The following is a 26794-nucleotide window of genomic DNA, read 5'->3' as shown; positions in this document are numbered from 1 at the left end:
ATATATATATAGGGTTCAGTACTATTTGTGGTTTGAGGCTTCCACTGGGGGTCTTGGAGCGTATCCCCCATGGATAAGGGGGACTACTGTATACACTTTTCAGTAGAGGAGCAATGAACTGACATGGGAGAGGTAAGATCCAGCGGTCTGGAGCATCTCTCAATAGTGCCTTGCGCACATCTGTAGATATGTCTGCATTTAATATATTCTGGTTGAATTGGATTGTTGAGTTTGTGTGACAGCTTGAGTGACATTTTTATGTCATTTACCAAATGCATATATTTTTAAATTTTTTGTTGTTAAAGGCTGTAAGGTCATATTAACCTGAAATAATGTATTTACTGTCAACAAAGTCTGGGTCGTTTGTGATCTCCTTAAATAACCTTTGTGGTAACACTGGAATGAACATTTATTTGATGTCTGGGAAGTAATATCCCAGTGGAACTTATTTTATTTTGGGTTGTTTTTCATATGGAGCTGTTAATATAGCATTTCCAATAAGTGACCTTATATGTGAAATCTGTGTTTAATTACTAACATTTTTGCAAGACTGGTAGAACTGTACTATTCATTATAAGTCACAGATTTAAGAACTTGCGAGGAAAATATTTTATGATTTGATTTATGCATGAGGATCCAAGAAAGGCAAGGAGTCCTCGAGTCTTTATGAGATTGTGAACACACTTATTCCTACAATATTCTTGGCTTTTTCCAGTCCTATTATATAATGAGTAAACAATATCTCTTTTGAATTTTTCATCCAAAAATATTCCCCAACTAGAACTTAACTTAGGAAAATATGATTTCCTAAGAGATCTTTAAGGCTGGTAGTTTTAACCAAACAGCAAAAAGTGCATTTTGCTTCTCTAAATGTGTTTCCATAGGTTTTCTTTTAGTGTTTTTTTTTCTCCTTAAAAAAAAAAAGAACTTTTATTGGGTGTTTTATTGCATAAACTGTACATGTTCATTGTATAAAAGTGGGAACTGTACATGAGCAAAGGGAAGAGACTAGAAAAGCATCCGATTCCATCACGGTTACAAAAAAGAGATGAACCAAGAGTGAGACCCCACCTGCAATCGCATCTCAGGAGAGGGGTTGTTTGGGATGCGTGAGGGCCCACCTGCACCTCCAGCAGAACTGATGTGTCCTTGGAAAGGGTGCATCCCTAACGAGGCTCTCCTAACCAGGTGGCAGGTGCTTCTGTGTCAGCGTCTTCTTGCTCTGGGGCCCTGTGTCTGTCGCTGTCAAGGCCCGACGGCTGATTGTTTGTCACCACGTCCCTTCAGCGCCTGTCACCTGCTGCTGGCTGTCTTGCAGCCCGTCCAGGGCAGTCCTCCCTGGGGCACCAATTCGTGAACTTCAGAAGCCCTTGGTTTTTGTTCCTGTGTAGGGAAATTCACAAATGTGTCTGGGTCGTGAGCATCAGTCAAAGAATGGGTATCCCTCGTGTAATAACCTAGATACAGCCAAATGCACCTGAAAAACAGAAGCGTAGCTCTGCTTGCAATGTAAAGAGAGGAAAAAGGAGAAGTCCGCTTTGAGATGCCGGGAGAATGTTGTGGTCAGGTGAATCAGCAGCAGGTGCATTCCATCCAAGATGCAAATTGCCCCCTGCCAGTGACGATAGGTTGGCTGCTGGCTTTGCTGGATTCCTGGTCACAAGTGCAGGAGGGCATCAGCGAAGAACACGCAGGCTTGTCAGGATCAGACAGAAAGAGGCTCCCCCCACACCTGACGTGACGGTTCCTCACCTGTCAAATGGGGCTGGTGGGACGCAGCTCGAGGGTTTGTTGAGGTTAGAATGACTGTAGGAAAAGGACAGGCAAGCAGTGCTCGGTCTGTGCATCAGTAGCAGATGCTTTGTGCACGAGCGGCTCCTTCAGATTTTCCTCCCCACCGAGGCGAGGTCACGGCGTGACATGATGTTGGTTGACTGAGACTTGGGGGAGAAGACCTATAAATAGGGTTCAGATAACAACGTATAAAGTACTAATAACATGGAATTTAAATAATTAAGACAGCTTATGGAGATGCTCATGAAGAGGGAACTGGGTTCAGTTGTACCCAGCTGACAAGCCTAGAATTTGGCTCTTCAGAGTCACCTTTGGGCCAGACATCGAGCTGATACCCATCAGCCAGCTTTTATTGTCCCTGGATTTCAGGGCTGGGGCTGGCCAAAGTGGGGCTGCCAAATACCTCTTGTCCTGGGAGGCTCCCTGCCACCCCACAGCTCAAGAACATAGACCCCACCTGCTTGATCTGGGCCCCTGAATGGCTGGTTCCTTCCCTCCCCTCAGCTTCTTCTGCCCCCTAGCATTTGATGATGGTGATAGGCATTATTCCATATTTTGATTGTAACACTAAACTGTGTCCACAGATTCCAGGTCTGATTAGTTGGCTGCTTATTTGGCATGATGGTCTGCTTACTACTTAAAAATAAAAGCAGAAATATGCATTAATGGAATTCTGTAAGATTCGGGAATTATGTCCAGCACGTTTATCAGGGAACAGGGAAGCTGCAAAGCCAAGCGAAGTGGCTCATAGACGGGTGACAGGATCGGGATTCAAACGGATCTCAACAGGCCAGCACTCTGGGCCAAAACCAACAAGAGGAAATTCAGTAGTGATTCATGTTAAGTCTTGCATAAAGTAAAAACGGGAGAGAGCTGGCTCTACTGTCGCTGCTTTGGAAAAGATGTTATGTTGAACGTACTGAGACATTCACTCATTACATTTATTGAGAGGATGTGTGATTTGTTATATATGTGTTATTTTATTTAAATCCTGCTGTGGTGAAGGTTATCATCTCCATTTTATAGATGAGTTTGAGAAAGGTTAAGAAATGTATCCAGGGTCACATAGCTTTCAACCATTATGTGATATGGCCTCCGTGATGGGATCCAAGAAATGGTGTGCCTGAGAAGAAAGGAAGGAGGGAAGGGAGGGAGAGAGGGAGGGAGGAAGGGAGGAAGAGAGGGAGGGAGGAAGGGAGGGAGGGAGGGAGGGAGGAAGGAAGGGAAGAAGGGAAGAAGGGAGGGAGGAAGGGAGGGAGGGAGGAAGGAAGGGAGGGAGGAAGGGGGAGGGAGGGAGGGAGGAGAAAAGAGGGAGGAGGGAGGGGAGGAGGGAGGAAGGGAAGGAAGGGAGGAAGGGAAGGAAGGAGGGAGAGAAGGAAAGAAAAAAGGTAGGGAGGGAGGAAGGAAGGAAGGAAAAAAGAGAGGGAGGAGGGAGGGGGAGGGAGGGAGGAGCGAGGAAGGGAAGGAAGGAAGGAAGATGGGAGAGAAGGAAAGAAGGGAGGAAGGAAGGGAGAGAAGGGAGGAAGGGAGGAAAGGAAGGAGGGAGGGAAAGAGGAAACTCAGATGTTATCAGAAGAACCCTGGAGTGTGGGGCAATGCGTGGTATGTGTTATTCTCAGATACAGTGTTGTATTCTTGACACTACATTTTAAGATTAAACACGTGCAAACTTAAGTGTGTTCAGAGTACATATTCATGGACGAGCTGGGACTGTTGAAGGGCAAGCTAGGGCAGGGTTCTTAGCAGAAGCTGATGGAGACTGGCGGTCCCCTGCTCTGGGAAGAGGTGTGGTCCAGAAAGGTGCTGCTGTGTCACCATCAGGAAGAACGTACAAATATACATGTGTAGTATCGCCCTGGTCGTGCTTTCTTCTGCCACCACGGGGCTTTTCTCTGACCGTCTGTCCTCGCTCCATGCTACTGGCATCAGCGGGGAGAGGCAAGAACCCGTGCATGTTGGGGATATTACTGCTGGTCTTTGGGTAAAGAAGCGTCCGTGAGAAGGGGGCAGGGAAGACCAGCTGGCAGAAGGCGGCAGCAGGGTTTCAAAATAAAATCCCATCTTCATCTTCACGGTCAAGGGCAGGAGAAAAACTCGAGGGGCCCCTCTTGAGATGCAATTTTCTCTCTTTTCTTAGGGGGGGAAATATCTCACCAACCCAACCAGAGAAACCAAATGCCTGCATTTATAACATGCCTATTTTAGTTATTTTAGAATCAAGATTCTTTTTTTTTTGTAAGTAAAGGTGGAGAAGTTATGGAAAGAAACCCGACTCTAACTATAAACCGAACAGATGGGATAGTGGGAATAAAAACAAATTAAAGCAATATTGTAAAGAACTCTCAACTTTCATTTAAAAATATATATGATGATGTTTTTCAACTTCTCACATTCAACCTATCGGTAGATCGGGTGACAAAATGAAAAATCAATTTCAGCTGTGTATATTTTAAACATTTACTTAAATGATTTGGACTTACCAACCCAGAAGTCCAGATGAATGTATTAAAGTGCAATTTGTGTGTTTTTTTATGAATTAAAACTTTATTTTATATTATGTTATAGACAGGACGCAGTTCCATTTGGTGACATTTCGTGTAGAAAATTGAACTGAACAGTGATCTAATTAGAACAGTAAATAGTATGGGTTTAATTAGCCCTTATTCCTGATGACAGATTTGATCAGTTGCCAGATATTTATCCCTTCCTTTAGCTTGACTGTTCCTACAGTATTGCCTCAAGCAGGACCGTGCACTGTGCTATAAATAGGTAGTTTGGCAAAAAGCCATGAAACCCATTGACCAGTGAGTCTTGGGTGGAAATGATTGAAAAATCCCTCCTTGGTTCATTATTCCATTTCACTTTTGAAAGTACTTTCTACAGATCCCCCTCTTAATTTAAAAAAAAAAATCTTTTTGGTTGGATGAGGTAAAATGGCCTAAGGGCTTAAGGAAGCCCGTGTAATATCTAGTTCAGCCGTTCTCTGTGGTTTTATTAGTATTAGGGTTTCCTTCATAAACGTTCCTGTTCTCTGACTTGCAGCTTCCCTGTTAAATTCTCTCTGACTTGAACTTTTCTGTGTGTGAATGTGGTCTTTGTTTGCTTGCTTACAAATATTTAATTCAAGAATTAAAGTGTTTTCTTTAAAATTTTTTTCTTTTTGCAAAGTGCAGAGAAACAAAAACAAAAGAAGATAAAATCACTCAGAGTCCTTGAACCTGGAAGTTGCCATGGTGAACATTTTAAATTAACTCCCTCCTTTCTAAATGCACATACATGGTTACCTGTATGAAAAGTGATGCAGATTTCCCCTGTGCTCTAAGAATTGTCTTTTACCCCCTCCTTCAAAAAAATTATTTTTGAAAAAGATATTTAAAAAAATGCAAGTTCGGATAAAACTAACATCTGTTATAGGGCCCCTTGGCTTCATCAGATGTAACATTTTGTCATATTGGCTTCAGAATTTTTATGAGGGTGGAGGAGCTCTACAACATTCAGCTTGCATCCCTTCTGTCATGGACAACATTTGCTCCTAGCCTACATCCTCTGTTCTCAGAGGCAGGTTGCTCCTTCCAGCCCATAATGCTTGTCCTTGTGGTATGCATTTTGTGTGTACACTCAGATCCCTGCACCTTTATCCAAAGGGTGAAGAGATAGCAAATGTTGTGTGTGTTTTTATTTTAATGTAAATAAAATGGAAATTTAATGGAAATCTCCTAGTCTTTTCCTTTATAGCTTCTACCTTTGTTGACCTATCTAGGACAGTCTTGCCTATGTCAAGTCTATAGACTGTTAATCTATAATTTTTCTACTATTTTATGGTCTCAGTGCTTTTAATAAAAATTTCTAATATATCTGGAAATCATTTTGGTGTATTTTGTGAAAAAGTCATCTATTTTTTTTAAAAATTTATTTATTTCGGTGGGGGGAGAGGCAGAGAGACACTCTCAAGCAGACTCTACACTGAGCATGGACCCTGACGTGAGGCTCGATCTCATGACTCTGAGATCATGACCTGAGCCAAAACCAGGAGTCAGACACCTAACCAACTGAGCCACCCAGGTGCCCTGGTTTTTGTTTTGTTTTTAAAAACATTCATCACACTGACTTGTGGTTCCATCCTACCTCCTTATACTTGGGTCTATTTCTGGACTCTTTTTTTTTTTTTAATTTAGTATATTTTCACTGTTTATCGCTATGTCAGCTCTCTACCCTTAATTGAGGCAATTTCCCTCCAATTTCCCTTCTTTTACAGTTTTTTTCTTGGCTCTTGTAGACTTTCACTCCACCAGATGAACTTTGGAATCATTTTGTTGGGTTCAAAAAAAATTCCCTTGGGGAGTTTGATTGGAGTTGTTATAAATTTATAAGTTAATTTGGAGAGAATTAACATTTTATAGTTTTGAGTCTACCCATTTAGGACTATGTACGTTTCTCCCACTCTAGGCCCTTTAGTGAAGTTTTATAATTTTATGTAAGTAGTACACATCATTTCTTCTCATATCTACATCTATATCTGTCTGTATATTTTTAACATATACCTGTCCTCCTCTTTTCCCTAAAGTATCCCAACATAAGTCAATGGTGGCCATTCCAGAAGACTAATTAAATCAAATTAATTAGGTGGTTTAATTGGTGTACCCTTCTCTATTTTCTTGGATCCCCAAGGCTTTAATTACTTTGTTTTCTTGGGATGGAGCCCTTTTCAGGAGATTCCACAAATCTCATGCAAAATAATTTCCTTGGAGCTAGCGCCCATCTGTCTGACAGAAGGGCAAGCCAGGATTTCAGTGGTGAGAAGTTTTAGGTGCGTGCTGGGACCCTGCTGCATAGGTTATAAAACATAACTTAGCCTAGTTAAATTTTGGAATGATAAAATCTCAGATTTAAAACTGAGCTTAGAAGCTGCCCGGACAAAACCTTCATAAAGTGGAAGGGTACTTATGTGACACTAGTTTCCATATAAAACTGTGTGTGTGTGTGCGTGCGCGCTTAATGTAGCCAATCCAAAGCAAAGCATCTGTAGGCAACCTTCTCCTCTGTGAACAGTTTAGAATAAGACTCTGGAAAAACTGGAGAAGCTTGGGGATAGTTCTTGCAAATTTGTCTATAATTTATTGTGTTTTTTCTCATTCTAGACCTCAAGAAACACTCGTTCCGATGAAGACAAAGACAGCAACTGGGATGCTTGGGGCAGCTGGAGCGACTGCTCGAGGACTTGCGGGGGAGGGGCATCGTACTCTCTTCGGAGGTGCTTGACTGGGAGGTAAGTGGTGGTTTTACCTGCTCTTCTCCATGGATGTCAGTGCCTTTGAAGGGTGGGTCTGGGGAGACAGCTTGGCTTCTAGGCTTTGGAAGGGTACTAGGATGGTGATATGACATCTGCTATATATAAATATTAGTCATCCTCAAGTTACCATATTTAAATAGTAACGGCCCCATTTTCATGAGTGTGGTCATAGTCCATCCACATGAGACTCCCAGCTCAAAGGAGCCTGGGGCACTAGACACTTTAAGCTTTGCAGGAGGGAAGACTGGCATGTTAAGTCACTTGCCCCAAATTGTCAAGACTAGGGATAATGGCTCAAGTCTTCCGGGTTCTACCCTTGAATTATTTCAATTTGAGTTCATTTCTTGTTCACTTTCTCTGAGCAACCCATCGATTAAGAAGGTAATGCAAGTTCTGTTTTCACATCTTAGGTACGCTTATATTAAATAATGTGTTAAAATGTAAGATCTGCTTCTTAAAAAACCCATAAGTTTGTAAGAAGCTCACACCTGTCATTGCTTTTGGGACAATTTGAGGTAATCCTTCATAGGGCAGTTTAAATCCCAGCCAAGAATTTACCTTTGCTGTCAGGTAAGACAGAGCCCCAGGTTGATGAAACCTGATGTCCTGGTTCTGGACAAAAGGAAGGCTCCAGGATCATGGCAGCTGTCTTCAGATTTGGGATATTGTAAAGCAAAAGGGTAAGTTGATTATTCCTGAAGAGTGTCAAGGTATAGATCAGAAATTCAGGGAGAACATATTTTGTCTAGCTCATGTTGGGATTCATTGGTGTCACTGTTTTATGGGATATTAAAGAGTGACCACATACATCCTCCAGTTTCTTTGAGACAGTGTGCGGTGGGACAGTTGGGAGATTGTGATGTGGCCTTGAGAAGGAGGACTCTTAGTTCACTGCAGGACAGCAGGGGGAGGCTGTTGGAGGCGCTGCTGGTGACATTACCCCAGGCTGAGTTTCAACTCAGGGCACTGGGCTCTAAGTGAATGGTTGCACAACTGAATCCAGGGATTAGTCTTGCATAGACAAAATTGGTATACCTGCTTCCCCTATATTGTTACCTTGGGGAGGAAATGAAGACCCTCTTACTCTAAGTGTGTCATGCTGTGTGGAAGGATGACAGGATATTATGCTGTACTGGCATGTATTGATCCCAGTGAAGCCTACAGTAGGAGGGCCGTGTGCCTGTGGGCAAGGTTCAGGGAGGGACTTCTCATGTGTGGAATAAGATATTTCCCACTGCTCTTCAGTCACTTGGGGGAGAAGTTTCCAGCATAGAGTCTGGTGTCCGGAAGGTAGGACTTTAGCACCACTCTGTGGCCTCCAAATCTGAGGAGTCTGAATAATTTGCAATCGGTGGTGGGGTTCAGTTGGAGAAGGAGTGGGGTTTATTTGTGTTTGTCTTTTTTTTAATAGTATGTACTTATATTTGTTAAAAAGAATTGGATGAATATATTGAAGACCATGAATGACCACTTTTGTCATTTTGTCATGCAACCAAAGTGCTTACATATTTATTGGTTATTTTGTTAATTAAAAAATAACTTTGATTTTGTCTGGAATATGATTTTGCTAAGTGATCTATTTTAGTGTGTGTATGAATGTGCATCTTCTCTTTCCTGACTGGGGGTCAGCTGATCATTAAACACTCCGGATAAGGAAGGAAGTTGCTAAGGTGCTTCTGTCTGTTCTGCACCTAATCAGGAAGGGCAATATGGGCATGAGGAGAGCAGCAGTAGGAGGAGGTCTGTCTTGATGTTAGTGAGCATGTCTCGGTGCTCTGTGGTTTGGCAGATGTTTAAAGCTGTCTCCTTCTGTTGTGAACACTTTGATGGATTTCTCTGAAGCACTATTTCCTCTTTTCTCCCAGTCCCTTGGCATGTCTTGCCAGCAGTGACCTTGAAATGTGCTGTTCACAATCCTGTCTTGGTAATACCGTTCTTTCCTTAACTCTCGGACAACTAGGCATACTCCAGGTGTCCCCCTGTTGATGTCTACTCACCCCTCAGTGGTCATCTTGGCAGGTTCCTAAGACAGCTCTATGCTGCCTGTTTTGCATGTGGCCCGCCTCTGGCTCACCAGAAACCCTCCTGTGAACTTTGCTAAACAAACTCTTGAAGTGCTGGGATTCATTGCAGCAATACCTACTCTTCATACACAGGCACTGTGACCAAACTCTCTGCCCTTAAATTTCTCAGGTATGAACTAGCCACCAACCAACTGCAGGAGACACGGATTGCACTCTTTAAGTCATGTCCCTAAAATTTCATCCCCTTGATTTGGAGTTAGCAGATTGAAGCCCTCATCCCTTTTCTTTCTTGGTGGGGCAGAGTGAAAAGTAGGCTCATAGCACACATTTCTCAAAGAAATCTTCAGAAATCCTTCCTCTTTATAATTCTCTACTGAGGTGTCTTCAGCACCAGACCCTTTTAAAAATAAAGCCATCTATCTATCTATCTATCTATCTATCTATCTATCTATCTATCTATCTCTATCATCTGTCATCTTCTAGTATAGTTAACATACAGGTTAGATTAGTTTCAGATGTATAGTGTAGTGACTCAGCAATTCTGTACACTACTCCGTGCTCATCATTATAAGTGTATTCTTAATCTCCTTCACCTGTTTCTCCCATGCCCCCACCCACCTCCTTTCTGGTGACCATCAGTTTGTTCTCTATACTTAAGAGTCTGTTTTTTTGGTTTGTTTCTTGTTTTCTTTGTTTGTTTTGTCTCCTAAATGGTATTTGTTTTTCTCTAACTTATTTCACTTAGCATTATACTCTCTAGATCCATCCAGGTTGTTGCAAATGGCAAGATTTCATTCTTTTTTATGGCCGGCTAATACTCTATTGTGAACATATCTTCTTTATCTATTCATCTGTTGTGGGCACTTGGGCTGCTTCCATAATTTGGCTGTTGTAAATAATGCTGCTATACACATAGGGGTGCATGTATCTTTTTAAATTAGTGTTTTCATTTTCTTTGGGTAAATACCCACTATGGAATTACTGGATCTTTTGGTAGTTCTATTTTCAATTAAAAAAAAAAAAATCATACTGTTTTCCATGGTGGCTCTACCAGTTTGCATTCCTGCCAACAGTGCATGAGGGTTCCTTTTTTCCCACATCCTTGCCAACATTTGTTGTTTTTTGTGTTTTTAATTTTAGTCATTCTGACAGGTATGATGTGATATCTCACTGTGGTTTTGATTTGTATTTCCCTGATGATGATGAGTGATATTGGGCATCTTTAATGTGTCTGTTGGCCATCTGTAGGTCTTCTTTGGAGAAATGTCTCTTCATGTCTTCTGCCCATTTTTAATTGGATTATTTGGGGAGTTTTTTGGTGTTGAGTTGTATAAGTTCTTTATATATTTTGGATGCTAACCCTTTATCTGATATGTCATTTGCAAATATCTCCTCACCAGACCCTTTTGATGCCTTAATATATGCAAGGAGTTTAACAGTTGTGAATTAAACTAACACAGAGTCTGCTCTCATAGTTCTTATAGGGGAGAGTTATGGAACAAAAAATTCAGAGTGTGGGAGAAGCATATATAAAGGTGCTAGAGCAGGAAATGAAAAGAGGCTTTTATGCCAGGAGAACCCCAGACAAGTGAGACAGCAGAATGGGCCAATATTGAAGAAGAAGGTGGATTTCTGGGCCAGGGTAAAGAATCTGATTCTTAGACTTTTGAATTTCACACACTAGTAAAATTAAAAAAAAAAAAAAAGGCCTATTTGGAATTAATATAGATTGTCAATTATTCAGTCAAATAAGGACAAAAATAAAAATGAACAAACAAAATTCAACTGTGGTCTACCATCACAGACTTTTCAAAAAAGAATTAGAATCAGAATCTTGTCATTTCAACATCTAAAGGTAGGATGTACTCTTAGATTTAAAAACCTGTCTTTAAATTGAATTCATTTAGCTTTATGAAAATCCACTCTTTTGCTCTTATTTGTCTCACTTCTCTTTGGATTAATAAAAATGATTGACGATATTAACAGCTCAGTGATGGGCAACTAGGAACCAGAAATTGAGAAGTAAACATAGTCATGGACTTAGAACTTGAGATTCTAAGATCCCTGAAGGAAGCAATATGCAGAAAAGTGATTTTACCTGAGCTATGCTTTTCATCCAGGCATTCACTGATTCTTAAGCAGTGAAAGGCAGAGAGGCCAACGAGAAAGCAGTTACAAAGAGGTTGAGAAGCTAAGCAGATTTATTGACAGTCTCATGGTCCTGGAACATAAAAATTGGTGTTCAAAGCCCTGGTAGACACCTCAGGTGATACATTGGTATTCCTGAAGGACTATACCCTAGGAGAAAGGAAAAAAAAAAACAGTCCTAAATAAACTAGATGTTATTAAGACTGAAACCCAGTTTTGAATGAGCTCAACCCTAGTTTGAGTGATAAAATGTGTTGCTATTTCAACTGCCTCCAAGAAGCTTTAAAAAAGAAAACCCTAAAATACCCTGATGGAAGATGACATCAACCAGGGATTATACAGATTTTCATAGATCAAGCTCATAATTTAATAAAACGTTACCAGTCTTACCATGAGATAGGATCAAGAGAAAAAACAGGCAATAGAAACAGGTACTGGAGCTGTTAGATCTGTGTGTGAAAAACAACAACAACAACAACAAAACAAAAACCCTGTAATAAATATGTTTATAAGACTAAATGACAAAATACAGGATTTTACCAGAGAACTGGAATCCATAAAAGAGAATGAAATGGAAATTTGAGAACAGAAGCCTATGATAACTAAAATGAAGAACTAAATAGATGCTGTTAACAGTAGATTAGAAATAGCAGAAGAGAGTATAGGTTTGCAGAACTATCCTGGCTAAATTATAGAGGGAAAAAAACACAGGAAATGGAATAAAGGATATATGGTATAAGGTGAAAAAGGCTAAAGCATGTGCAATTGGAGTCCTAAAAGGAAAAGAGATAGGGAATAGAGTAGAAGCACTATTTGAAGAGATAGTAGCCAAGAATTTTCCAAAACTTCTAAAAGTTACTGCTCTGGAGATGTTAAGCCACAAATTCAAGAAGCTCAGCAAACCCCAAACAGAATAAATGTACATAAACACATTATAGCAAAATCTTAAAAGAAGCTGCAGAGAAAAGATATCTTCAAAGGAGCAAAAATAAGGTTGACTGATAAATTCTCATTAGAAGATAATGAAACAACCTGTTTAACATCTTGAATGAAAATAACTATTACAATAGAATTCTCTACCTAGGAAAAATAGCCTTCACATGTGAAGATGAAATAAAGATGTTTTCAGACAAACAAAAACTTCAGAATTGTGTTAAAAGATTTTAACAGGATTTCTTCAGGTAGAAGGAAGATGTTCCCATATGGAGAATGGAAATGCGGGAGGAAATGAAGAGCAATTGAGAACAGAAATGTAAATGACTATTAACCACTTAAAGCAATAATAGTAAGTTTTGTGGGATTTAAGTATATGTAGAATTAAAAAGAGAAGGAAACCATGACATGAAATTTGGGAAGGGGGCAAGTGGAGTTAAAATGATCTAAGGTTTTTGAATTGCCCAGAAAATCATAAAAGTAACTAACTTACATTTGACTTTTCAAAGTCAAGGATAGATGTTGTCATTTTTAGGGTTACCATTAAAAGCATAATAGAAAATTATATAACTAACAACCATCATAGAGAGAAGTAGAATAATGATAAAATAATTAATTCCTAATAACTCACGAAAGAGAAAACTCAAGGAGAGGAAATGGAAGTAGAGTGAGTGTGAAAATAGAAAAGAAATGGTAAGATGGTAGATTTGAACGCCCAGATATATCGGTTGTTACATTAGATGTTTATGGACTATGTAGTCTAGTTAAAAGATACAATTTGTTAGAGGATAAAACAAAAATCACACGCTGTTTACTAGAGACAAATGTTACCTGTAAGAACACCTGAAAATAAAAGTGTAGGAAGAAGCTATAACATGTGACACTAATTAAAAGGAAATTGGTGAAGCCATACTGGTGTCAAAGTAGAAATGAAGGAAGGAAGCATTATCAGAAATAAAGAGGGATCATCTATATCAAAACTTGGAAGATGTACCTTAATCCATCCTTACAAGGAAGTTTATTGCCCAAAATACATATATTAGGAAAGACTTGGCTGCAAACAGTTGATGGTCAAAGCTTCCATTTAAGCAATAAGAGCTAATTTTTTAAAAAAAAATATGTATATATGTGGGGTGCTTGGGTGGTGTGGTTGGTTAAGTGTCTGACTCTTGGTTTCAGCTCAGGTCATGATCCTGAGATCATGAGATCAAGCTCCATGTTGGGCTTTGGACTCAGCATGGAGTCTGCTTAAGATGCTCTCTCCCTCTCCCCCTCCTCCTGCTCTCTCTCTCTCTAATAAATAAATAAACCTTTAAAAAAAAGTCTATGTGTACGTGTGTGTGTGTGTGTGTGTGTGTGTGTGTGTATCTCCAAGTCCTTATACTCCAAATACCAGGGGTCTGGATTAGAGTCAGCATTTGATCAAGTCCCTTGTTAATTCAGTTCTGGATCTCCATGGGAAAAATGCCCTCTGCCTGGGTGAGAATCACTGCTCTGGGTCTACTGCAGCTTTGGGTCAGTATCTCCATGCTGGGAGGTCAACAGGAAGCACAATTGAAGGCATTCATGGGAAGGAATTTGCCTTTCTGCTAAACGAATTTCTTTTCTATGATTGTGGCTTTCCTCTATTTGGAGATAGTTTCTGCAGTACCTATCCTGTATGTAAGCCTTCCAGAGTAGCGTAGCCCATGTAGGAACTGAGATTTCACAGGGACCCACATGCAGTGGGATCTTATATGCCTTTACATTTTTGTCTTATGCTAGCCACCCCCATGCTATTAATTGCCGGGAATTGTGGCTCCATTGTCCACTTTAATTGGCTGGGTATTGGTAGGTTCTCCTACTGATCTCTTTTGCTTACTTCAAAGGCAGGCTTCCCTTGTGTGTACAGTGAGTAGTATATTTATACACTCCCTTTAATTCAGACTTGCTTACACTATATCTCAAAGTTTCTGGGTCGTGTCTAGCCTCTTTGGATTTCCAGGTATGATATAGAGAGGTCCACTTATTAACGTACCTGGTTGATCATTTCAGTATGCATTTGTATGGGGGAAGGAGTTCAATATATGTGCTCAGATTACTATTTCTATTTAAAATCTTTTTTCTTTTATGTTTTTCTCTGAAATTTTACCTCTGGTAATTTGGAAATTATATATATGATCTGGGTTTTTTTTTAACTGATGATTAAATTGAAGATGTTTGAAAGCCATATTTTAATAATTACTTTATAACTATCAATGCCAATGCCAATAATAAAATAGTTTCTTCTGATTGCTCCAATGCAAGATGATGAATATTTTATGCTTTTCCTCTTCATTTCCACTTCTTAGGTTTTATTATTGTTTGAGATTTTATACTCATATTTTCCTTTGTATCTTTTCTTTCATAATCCTATTTCAGACCTTTGTTGAAACTTCGTTGTGTATGTGTGCGTACATGATTTCAGTGCTCATTATCAGTCTTCTTAGTTCTTCATTTTGAATCATCACTTCGTTGGCAGGGATATGGTTTGAGCTGTGCTTCTGGAATTTTGATGTGCCTATGAATCACCTAGGGATCTTGTTAAAATATAAACTTTGATTCAGTAGGTCTGGAGTGGGGCCCAAGAACTTTCATTTCTAACAAATTCCCAGGTGATGTCAATGCTGCTTGTCCATAGACCACACTTCAAGCAGCAGGGCTTTATAGCCTTTTTAATTTCAGGAAAAAGCTGTGGGTCTTATACTTTATGAGTCCTTATATATCTGAAAATGTCTTTCTCTTGCCTTCACACATAAACAGTGAGTGGCTTATTTAGGTATAAAATTCCTGAGACAGAAATTTTCCTCCTCAAGACCCAGAGGTTCTTTTTCCGTCATGTTCGGTATATATACTGTGGCTGCTCACAGATCGCTTAGGCCAGGGTGAGGTTTTTTTGTTCATTTGTAGATAAGCTATTTGTTCTGTGTGGCAGCCTACAGAAGACTTAATTTTTTTCATCAAGTCAAGAATTTTATAAGGTTGTGTCTACCTCTCAGTCTTTTATTTATTTTTTTTAAAAGATTTTATTTATTTATTTGACAGAGAGACAGCGAGTGAGGGAACACAAGCAGGGGGAGCGGGAGAGGGAGAAGCAGGCTTCCCGCTGAGCAGGGAGCCCCAATGCGGGGCTTGATCCCAGGAGCCTGGGATCATGACCTGAGCTGAAGGCAGACGCTTAACCGACTGAGCCACCCAGGCGCCCCTAGCTCTCAGTGTTTTAAAAAATTTATTTGTCCCTGACACATAGTAGCTATACTTTGTTGTGCAGATTTCGATTCTTATTTATTGTAGGAAAACTTTTCTTCTATTGTGTCATTCACTGTTGGTCCTTGCCCCTTTGTTTTGGCCTGCATGAACATCAGTTACTTCTGTCTGCCTTCCAGTTCTATTGTGTTCTCTCCAATCACTTTCATCTCTTTTGTCTTTTTCTGTATATTTGGGGGTGATTTTTAAAGATCTTTGCTACTTGAATTTGTGTGTGTGTGTGTGTGTGTGTGTGTGTGAGAGAGAGAGAGAGAGAGAGAGAGGTCAATTTATTGACTTCTAATGAAGTTTTAAAATGCTCCTATGGCATATTTCTTACCTTACATTCTTTCCTTCACATTAAACCTGACCCTTTTCTGTGTCTACTGTCTTAATCATCTGCATTGTATCTTGTGTGCTTTTGGGTCTTTTTTTTTTTTTTTCTTAGTATGATACCTGGCTAATTCTTACTGATTTTGCAAGGTCACCCTCATTTAGGAAACCTATCTTGACACCTTGGTATAACTTTGATGTTCCTCTTTTGTGCTTTTTAAAATTGTTGGCAAAATAGGAGTCCTTTTAGGAAAAGGTCAAAGATTTCACCACTCCAAGGTCTAACATAGTATCTAACATGTGATTTGCACCCAAACAGTGTTAATTGAATGGGTAATTGAATGTGTGCTCACTATCAACTTGCATTTTTTGGTCACTATCAACTCTTCCTTCTGACTACAGCTTCCTTTCCCCCTTTTTCTGGTTGACACATAGTTGACCTTGAAAACTCTTCTGAATCCTCATTTCTTCCTTTAAGCACTTGTTGGCAATTCTTACCCTTTACTAGGTTATGTGCAACTCTTCCATGTTTCCATGGGATCTTGTGAATATTTTTATAAGAGTGTTTATTTCACTGTGTTCTTTTATTTTTCTGTTTCCACGACTGAGACCAAATTTAGGTGGCATAGACTGTGTCTTTCATCTCCTTATGTTCAATGTTACTACTGACATATGTTGGAAATTTAGCAAATTTTATTTTATAAATAAGTAAATGAATTAATAAATCCTGGCATTGATTAAAGAGAAGCCTACTTGACTATAGTATAGGTCCATGAGATAGGTAAGCGTTGGCCATTTTGTGAAGAATATTGAAAGCTAAATTGGGGAATATGGATTTTTAAAAAAAGTTTTTGCATGTTTCTTTCTTTTTTTCAAAGAGGTACATGTATATAGTTTGAAGAGCCAAATAGCTCAACGAGGCTGGAGGTGAAAAGTCTCTGGATCCCCTACTTGCCATCATTTCATTCCCCAGGGGTAACTGTTTTTGTATTTATTCTAAATTTCTAAAGCTTATGTTGCAACTTCTTGATTGTTCGGTTGTAAGCATTATCTATTAGATTCGTACTTTGGGAGATGAGGATTTTAGCAACTCTCACACCTCTCGTTACCTGAGTGTGCATGTATGTTTGTGCACGTGTGCACGTGTGCACACACACACACATGCAAATACTCTCTCTCTTACTTTTAGTTCCTCATCCTAGGGTCATATGCAACTTTGGCTAGACCACTGTTCAATGTTTAAATTATTATGACTGTGATCCTTATACTACTCACAGCTGAGTCATGTAATATAGTATGATTGTTTTTCCTTTCCTGAGTGTATTTTTCTTTCCTCTAGAATCCATAATAGGCTCTTCATTTATTTGCTTGCTTTCTTAGTTTTCTACATTTTATCACTAATTCAAAAAAAATTAGCTATTCTAATTTTCACAAGTTTTTCTAATTTTCATTCTCTTTCGTCGTGTCTTAGACTTCTTTCCTGGAGAATTCCTAACTGCCTTACGTTGAACTAGCTGCTCTCTAGCTAGGAACTCAGGGCATCCTGAGTCTCATCTTATTGCCATCCTGTGTATGTCATTTACCTCTCTCCTGGGTTCGACCTCCTGTTCCCTAATCACCTCTCTTTTTTTCTTCTCATAACTTCCTCTTCGTTTTATGGAGTACATTTTTCAGGAGCTTCCTGGATATCTGAAAATGTCTTTATTTTACTCTCAAAGTTGAAGGATGGTTTTCCAGGTACAGAATTATGTAGAAATGATTTTTCCTTAGAAACTCAAAGGCATTTATCTTCAAGTGTCACTGTCTTCCAATACAGAGTGGTGTTATTGTGAAATCTGAAGGCATTCTGATTTCCTATCCTTTTTTCCTCCTCTCTGGATGTCTATAAAAGCATTTGTCTGCTCCCATTTTTCTGAAATTTCATAATGCTATGTCTTGGTGTGGGTCTGTTCTCACCCACTGTATTATACTCACCATGGACTCTCTCACTATGAAAATTTACTCCTTTAAGACATGAGTTATTTCTTTGATGATTTCTTCTCTTCATTTTTTCTCTATTCTCTTTTGTTGAAACTCTTATTATTCAGATATTAGACTTTTTATTTTCTTCTCTTTGTCCATTTGCCCTATTTTCTGGGAAATTTACCTAAACTTATTATTTTCTAGCTTGCTAAGTACTGTATATATATATATATATTTCTCTGTTTACCTTTTCTGAGATTTTTTTTTATTCCTTGAATTAAAAAACAACAACAACAACAGCATTCTGTCCCTGTTCTCCGGATGTAGTATGTTTTCTTTTATCTCCGAGCATATAAATAGACTTTTTGAGGAGGAAGTTTTCTTTTACTCACATAGTCTTAGTTCCTTCCAAATTACTGTTTTTGATTTCATGTTTGTCATTACGTCTCATGTTAGAGACTTTTCTAAGATTTCTGGTGATCCTTGTGTATTCATATTTAAGAAAAAGTGTTGTGAGCTTGATTGTAGGGGTGTGGTTCATCTTTCTCATTGCCTGATGATGTCCTAGGTGTTTTATTTTGGGCTGCTCTGACTTGTCAGACAAGGATCTTTTGATTCCAACAGTCTAGGAACCAAGTGGAGCTGAAAGCTGGGGTCTCAGCTCTAAATATATGAATTTTTTTATTTAATCCCTATTTTCAGTATGGTACCTTTGCCCTTAATTGAACCAAGTTATCTCTCAGTCTGGAGACTTTTTGTCTTCCCCTCTTTAGATAATAATGTGCAGTGTTTTGCCAAAGTAAGGAAAGGGAGCTGGGAGTCTAACTGCTCCTTAGGCAGACTTTCAACCAGTTTTACTGTTTTTGGCCCCAACTTTATCCCATTTCCAGAAATATCTCATGTGCCTCTTCTGGAGACTTTTGTGAATTCTGCAGAGCAAACTGAATTGCTTTTAAAAATTCCCCACTGCTGTCTTTGGACTTACTTTCTTTGGTCTATGAAATCCAGACATATCCTTAATATGAAGAAGATACGTAGCTCCATAACTACTATGGAAATTGAATTCATAATATAAAAACTCTTGACCCCCAAACAATCTTCAGGCCAAGATTGTTTTACTGGTGAATTCTACCAAGTATTTAAGAAGAATTTGCGCCAATTCCAAACAATTTTTTTCCGGAAAACAGAAGAGGAGAGAATACTTCCCTATTCATTTTATGAATATAGTATTAGTCTGATATCAAAACCAGATAAAACTATACAAAAATAAAACTACAGACCAATATTCCACATAAATATAGATGTAAAAATTATTAATAAAATGCTATCAAATAATATTCAGAAATCTATAAGAAGAGTTATATACTCTGACCAAGTGGGGTTGATTTCAGGGATGTAAGGCTGGTTCAGTATTTGAAAGTCAGTCACTGTAATCTACTCAGTTATCAAGCTAAAGAAGAAAAAATTCATAGGACCATATCAATTGATGCATAAAAAGTTTTTGAGAAAAGTCAACACTGATTCATGATGAGGAACTCTCAGAAAAATAGAAATGGAAGGGAACTTCCTCAGCTTCATAAAAAATATCTGAAAACCTATAGTTAAAAATATACGATATAGTTATGGTTTCTCCTTAAGATCAGTAATAGGTCTATTTTTACCACTCTGGTTCAACCCAATGCAATAAGGCAAGAAAATAAAAGACATACCAATCCAAAAGAAGAAATGAAACTGTCCTTATTTGTCAATGTGGAACATTTCTCAATGTAGAAAATCCCAAGGAATCTACAAAATAACCCCTAGAACTAAAAAAGTGAGTTTGGCAAGGTCACAGGATGCGAAACAAACATTCACAAATTTATTTTATTTCTCTTGTTAGTGATGAGCACATAGAAACTGAAATTAAAAACATAATACTATTTATAATTACTCAAAAGAAGTTAAATACTTAGGTGTAAATCTAACAAAACGTTTACAGAACTTGTATGCTGAGCACTGCGAAGTGCTGATGAAAAAATCAAAGATCTAAATTAATATAGAGACAAGTGTGTTCATGGATTGGATGAGTCAACATGGGAAAGAGCTCAGTTCTCCCCAGATTGATTTATAGGTTAAACCCAATTTCGCTCAAAATTCTAGCAGTATTTTTTTGTAGATTATTCTAAAATAATTATTCTAAAACAATATTATTCTAAAATTTATATGGGAAGGCATAGACCCTAGAATAGCTAAAACAATCTTGAAAAAAAAATAATGGAGTAGAAGGAATCAGTCTACCTGATATAAAGGTTTATTATATAGCTGCTAATCAAAGCTGTGGTATTGGCAGAGGGATGAACACATAGATCAATGGGAAAATATATATCTGCAAACCACATATCTGGCAAAGGACTAGTATCTAATAAATCTTAAAAATCAATAATTAAAAACCAGATAATCCAGTTAGAAAATGAACAAAAGACATAAACAGATGCTTCAGTAAAGAAGATAGATATATGGCAAATGAGCACATAAAAAAGATGCTTACCATCACTGTGTATTAGGGAAGTGCAAATTAGTATCACAATGAGATATCATTACATACTTAGCTTGGCTAAAAAAAAATCATGACAATATGAAATGCAGGCAAGGATGCAGAGAGACCAGATCACTCATATATTGGTGGTGGGAATATTAAATGGTATAGTCACTCTGAAAAACAGACAGTTTCTTTAAAAAGTAAACATACAACCCGGTAGTTGTACTCCTGGGCATTTATACCAGAGAAATGATATGAATATTTTGTTTACTCTAAAACTTGTATGTGAATTTTTATAGCAGCTTTACCCGTAATATCCAAAAAGTGAAGGTAACTCAGATGCCCTTTGGTGAGTGAATGGTTAAACTGTGGTACTTCCGTACCATGGAATGCAACACAGCAATAAAAGGAAAAGACCACTGATATATGCAACAACCAGAATGAATCAACACAGAGATTGCAGAGGTAAAAAAGCCATTCTCCAAATGTTACCAACTACAGTATTCTTAAAATGACAAAAATTAAAGAATTGGAGAACAGATTCATAGTTGCCAGGTATTAAGGTGGAGGTGAGGGTGGAAAGAAAGAAGGTACAGCTATAAAAGGTTAACTTGAGAGATCCTTGTGGTGATTAAAATGTTCTGTATTTTGACCATATTAATGTCAGTATCCTGATTCTGTCATCATACTATACTTTTGCAAGATGTTACCATTGAGGGAAGTAACGTCAAGTGTATATGGGATCTCTTTTCATTATTTTTTTAGAAATGCATGGGATTTATAATTATTTTTAAATAAAAGATTTAAATTAATTAGGAAAAAATACCTAGAAATGCCAGGTAAAGTAGAACATAAAACTTTTTAAAAATAATAAAGCTGAATGAAGAGATATTCCATGTCCATGGACAGAAAGACTCAATATTGTCCAGATGTCAGTTCCTCCCAGCTTGGTTCTATAAATTCAATGAAATCCCAGTCAAAAGCCCAGCAAGTTATTTTGTAAGATATTGACAAACTGATTCTAAAATTTATGTGGAGAGACAGACCCAGAATAGCCAACACAAGATTGAAGAAGGACACAGTTGGAGGATTGACACTATTTGATATCTAGACTTACTATAAAGCTACAGTAATGAAGACAATATGATATCGGTGAAAGAACAGACAAATAGATCAATGGAATAGAATAGAGAGCCCAGAAATAGACCCACGTGAATATAGTCACCTGATCTTTGACAAAGGAGCAAAAGCAACACAATGGAGCAAAGATGGTCTCTTCAACATAGGGTACTGGAACAACAGCACATTTACATGCCAAAAAAAAAATTTAGACCCAGATTTGCATGATTCATAACAGTTAACTCAAAATGGATCATAGGCATAAATGTAAAACATGAAACTATATAAGTCTAGAAGATAACGTGGGAGAAAACACAGAAACTATATAAGTCTAGAAGATAACGTGGGAGAAAACACGTGAGTGTGGCAATGACAATGACTTTTTAGATACACCACCAAGGACACTTCATTAAAATTAAAAGCTTCCGCTCTGCAAAAGACAATGTCAAGAGAATGAGAAGACAAACCTCAGACTGGGAGAAAATATTTGCAAAAGACATATCTGATAAAGGAATATACAAAGATCTATTAAAGTTTAATGATAAGAAAATGGACAGCCTAATTAAAAAATGGGTCAAAGCCCTTTACAGGTACTGCACCAAAGACGATATAGAGATGGCAAATGATCATATGGAAAGACATTGCACATCGTATGTTGTCAGAGAAATGCAAATTAAACAACAAGTTACCACTGCATTTCTATTAGAGGTAAAAAATCTGGAACCCTTACCACACCACATGCTGGTGAGGATGTGGAATAGCAGGAGCTCTCATTCATTGCTGGTGGGAGTGCAAAATGGTGCAGCCACCTTGGAACATAGTTTAGCAGTATGTTTAACATTCTTACCACACTAGTCAGCAGTGGCACTCCTTGGTATTTACCCAAGGGAGTCCAGAACTAATAGCCACACAAAAACCTGCACATGGATGTCTACAGCAGCTTCATTCATAGTTGCCAAGTCTTGGAAGCAACTAAGATGTCCTTAGTAGGTGAATGGATAAATAAACCGTGGTCCATCCAGACAATGGAATATGATTTATCGCTAAAAAGAAATGGCTATTAATCCATGGAAAGACATGGAGGAACCTTAAATGCATCCCTAAGTGAAAGAAACCAATCTGAAAGGGCTGTACACTGTGATTCCAACTACATGACATTTTGGAAAAGATAAAACTCCAGAGAATGTGGTTGTCAGGTGTTAGGGTAGGGAAGGGCTGAAAAGGCAAGGCACAGAGGATTTTTATGGCAGTGAAAATACTCTGTATTATATCATAATGATGGACACATGTTGTTATACATTTGTTCAAACCTACTGGATGTTCAACACCAAGAATTAACAGTAATGTAATCTGTGGACTTTGGGTGATCATGATGTGTCATTGTAGATACATCAATTGTAACAAAGGTACCACTCTGTTGGGGATGTTGATAATGGGGGAGGCTATGCATGTGTGGGGGAAGGGAGCATGTGGGAGCTCTCTGAACCTTCCCCTGTGAACCTAAACTGCTTTAAAAAATAAAGTCTTCTCACCAACTGTGCATGAAGCTTCCTTTATCTTCACATCCTCGCCAACACCTATTTCTTGTGTTTTGATTTTAGCCATTCTGATAGGTGTAAAGTGATACCTCATTATGACTTTAATTTGCATTTCCCTGATGATTAGTCATGTTGAGCATCTTTTCTTTCTTTTTAAATTTTTTTATTGTTATGTTAATCACCATACATTACATCATTAGTTTTGGATGTAGTGCTCCATGATTCATTGTTTGTGCATAACACCCAGTGCTCCACGCAGAACGTGCCCTCTTTAATACCCATCACCAGGCTAACCCATCCCCGCATCTCCCTCCCCTCTAGAAACCTCAGTTTGTTTTTCAGAGTCCATCGTCTCTCATGGTTCGTCTCCCCCTCTGACTTACTCCCCTTCATTCTTCCCCTCCGGTTATCTTCTTCTTTTTTTTTTTTCTTAACATATATTGCATTATTTGTTTCAGAAGTACAGATGTGTGATTCAACAGTCCTGCACAATTCACAGCGCTCACCATAGCACATACCCTACCCAATGTCTATCACCCAGCCACCCCATCCCTCCCACCCCCCACCACTCCAACAACCCTCAGTTTGTTTCCTGAGGTTAAAAATTCCTCATATCAGCGAGGTCATATGATACATGTCTTTCTCTGATTGACTTATTTCACTCAGCATAACACCCTCCAGTTCCATCCATGTCATTGCAAATGGCAAGATCTCATTCCTTTTATGGCTGCGTAATATTCTATTGTGTATATATACCACTTCTTCTTTATCCATTCATCTGTCGATGGACATCTTGGCTCTTTCCACAGTTTGGCTTGTGGACATTGCTGCTATAAACATTGGGGTGCACGTACCCCTTCGGATCCCTACATTTGTATCTTTGGGGTAAATACCCAGTAGTGCAATTGCTGGATCATGTGGTAGCTCTATTTTCAACTGTTTGAGGAACCTCCATACTGTTTTCCAGAGGGGTTGCACCAGCTTGCATTGCCACCAACAGTGTAGGAGGGTTCCCCTTTCTCCGCATCCCCGCCAACATCTGTCGTTTCCTGACTTAATTCTAGCCATTCTGACTGGCGTGAGGTGGTATCTCATTGAGGTTTTGATTTGGATTTCCCTGATGCCGAGCGATGTTGAGCACTTTTTCATGTGTCTGTTGGCCATTTGGATGTCTTCTTTGGAAAAATGTCTGTTCATGTCTTCTGCCCATTTCTTGATTGGATTATTTGTTCTTTGGGTTTTGAGTTTGATAAGTTCTTTATAGATTTAGGATACTAGCCCTTTATCAGATATGTCATTTGCAAATAATTTCTCCCATTCTGTCGGTTGTCTTTTGGTTTTGTGGACTGTTTCTTTTGCTGTGCAAAAGCTTTTTATCTTGATGAAATCCCAATAGTTCATTTTTGCCCTTGCTTCCGTTGCCTTTGGCGATGTTTCTAGGAAGAAGTTGCTGCGGCTGAGGTCGAAGAGGTTGCTGCCTGTGTTCTCCTTTAGGATTTTGATGGACTCCTGTCTCACGTTTAGGTCTTTCAACCATTTGGAGTCTATTTTTGTGTGTGGTGTAAGGAAATGGTCCAGTTTCATTCTTCTGCATGTGGCTGTCCAATTTTCCGAACACCATTTGTTGAAGAGACCGTCTTTATTCCACTGGACATGCTTTCCTGCTTTGTCAAAGATTAGTTGACCATAGAGTAGAGGGTTCATGTCTGGGCTCTCTACTCTGTTCCATTGATCTATGTGTCTGTTTTTGTGCCAGTACCATACTGTCTTGATGATGACAGCTTTGTAATAGAGCTGGAAGTCCGGAATTGTGATGCCGCCAGCTTTGCTTTTCTTTTTCAACATCCCTCTGGCTATTCGGGGTCTTTTCTGGTTCCATACAAATTTTAGGATTATTTGTTCCATTTCTTTGAAAACAGTGGGTGGAATTTTGATGGGGATTGCCTTGAATGTGTAGATTGCTCTAGGTAGCATTGACATCTTCACAATGTTTGTTCTTCCAATCCATGAGCATGGAACGTTTTTCCATTTCTTTGTGTCTTCTTCAATTTCTTTCATGAGTATTTTATAGTTTTCTGAGTACAGATCCTTTGCCTCTTTGGTTAAATTTATTCCTAGGTATCTTATGGTTTTGGGTGCAATTGTAAATGGGATTCACTCCTTGATTTGTCTCTCTTCTGTCTTGTTGTTGGTGTATAGGAATGCCACTGATTTCTGTGCACTGATTTTATAGCCTGCCACTTTACTGAATTCCTGTATGAGTTCTAGCAGTTTTGGGGTGGAGTCTTTTGGGTTTTCCACATACAGTATCCTATCATCTGCAAAGAGTGAGAGTTTGACTTCCTCTTTGCCGATTTGGATGCCTTTGATTTCTTTTTGTTGTCTGATTGCTGTGACTAGGACTTCTAATACTATGTTGAAGAGCAGTGGTGAGAGTGGACATCCCTGCCGCGTTCCTGACCTTAGGGGAAAAGCTCTCAGCTTTTCCCCATCGAGAATGATATTGGCTGTAGGTTTTTCATAGATGGCTTTTATGATATTGAAGTATGTACCCTCTATCCCTATACTCTGAAGAGTTATGATCAAGAAAGGATGCTGTACTTTGTCAAATGCTTTTTCTGCATCTGCTCTTGTTCTTTCTTTTGTTAATGTATTGTATCACGTTGGTTGATTTGAGGATGTTGAACCAACCTTGCAGCCCAGGGATAAATCCCACTTGGTCATGGTGAATAATCCTTTTAATGTACCTTTGGATCCTATTGGCTAGTGTTTTGGTGAGAATTTTTGCATCCATGTTCATCAAGGATATTGGTCTGTAATTCTCCTTTTTGATGGGGTCTTTGTCTGGTTTGGGGATCAAGGTAATGGTGGCCTCATAAAATGAATTTGGAAATCTTCCTTCCATTTCTATTTTTTGGAGCAGTTTCAGGAGAATAGTTATTAATTCTTGAAATGTTTGGTGGAATTCCCCTGGGAAGCCATCTGGTCCTGGGCTTTTGTCTGTTGGGAGATTTTTGATGACTGCTTCGATTTCCTTAGTGGTTATAGGTCTGTTCAGGTTTTCTATTTCTTCCTGGTTCAGTTTTGGTAGTTGATACATCTCTAGGAATGCACGCATTTCTTCCAGGTTATCATTTTGCTGGCATAGAGTTGCTCATAATATGTTCTTATAATTGTTTGTATTTCTTTGGTGTTGGTTGTGATCTCTCCTCTTTCATTCATGATTTTGTTGATTTGGGTCCTTTCTCTTTTCTTTTTGATAAGTCTGGCCAGGGGTTTATCAATCTTGTGAATTCTTTCAAAGAACCAGCTCCTAGTTTCGTTGATCTGTTCTACTGTGCTTTTGGTTTCTAGTTCATTGATTTCTGCTCTGATCTTTATTATTTGTCTTCTCCTGCTGGGTTTAGGCTTTATTTGCTGTTTTTTCTCCGGATCCTTTAGGTGTAGGATTAGGTTGTGTATTTGAGACCTTTCTTGTTTCTTGAGAAAGGCTTGTATTGCTATATACTTTCCTCTCAGGACTGCCTTTGCTGTATCCCAAAGATTTTGAACAGTTGTGTTTTCATTTTCATTGGTTTCCATGAATTGTTTAAATTCCTCTTTAATTTCCTGGTTGACCCATTCATTCTTTCGTAGGATGCTCTTTAGCCTCCATGTATTTGAGTTCTTTCTGACTTTCCTCTTGTGATTCAGTTCTGGTTTCAAAGCACTGTGGTCTGAAAATATGCAGGGAATAATCCCAATCTTTTGGTATCAGTGGAGACCTGATTTGTGACCTAGGATGTGATCAATTCTGGAGAATGTTCCATGGGCACTAGAGAAGAATGTGTATTCTGTTGCTTTGGGATGGAATGTTCTGAATATGTCTGTG

At 38.7% G+C, this 26794-nt stretch overlaps 1 protein-coding gene across 2 annotated transcripts in view; it reads left to right on the top strand.

Annotated features, from left to right (window-relative positions):
- The window catches only part of ADAMTSL3 (ADAMTS like 3), a 355931-nt gene that overhangs the window by 111744 nt on the left and 217393 nt on the right, over positions 1-26794 (top strand). For both annotated transcript variants that reach the window (XM_088025151.1, XM_088025150.1), the window contains exon 3: positions 6933-7060. In XM_088025151.1, the coding sequence (XP_087881277.1) occupies positions 6933-7060 (128 nt within the window). The remainder of the gene's footprint in view (positions 1-6932; positions 7061-26794) is intronic.

The sequence above is a fragment of the Eumetopias jubatus genome, unplaced genomic scaffold (genome assembly GCF_037043125.1).
Source record: "Eumetopias jubatus isolate StellerSeaLion01/CBP00866 unplaced genomic scaffold, mEumJub1_p1.0 scaffold_7, whole genome shotgun sequence".
Taxonomy (NCBI): Eukaryota; Metazoa; Chordata; class Mammalia; order Carnivora; family Otariidae; genus Eumetopias; species Eumetopias jubatus.
This window is presented reverse-complemented; position numbering and strand designations above follow the sequence as displayed.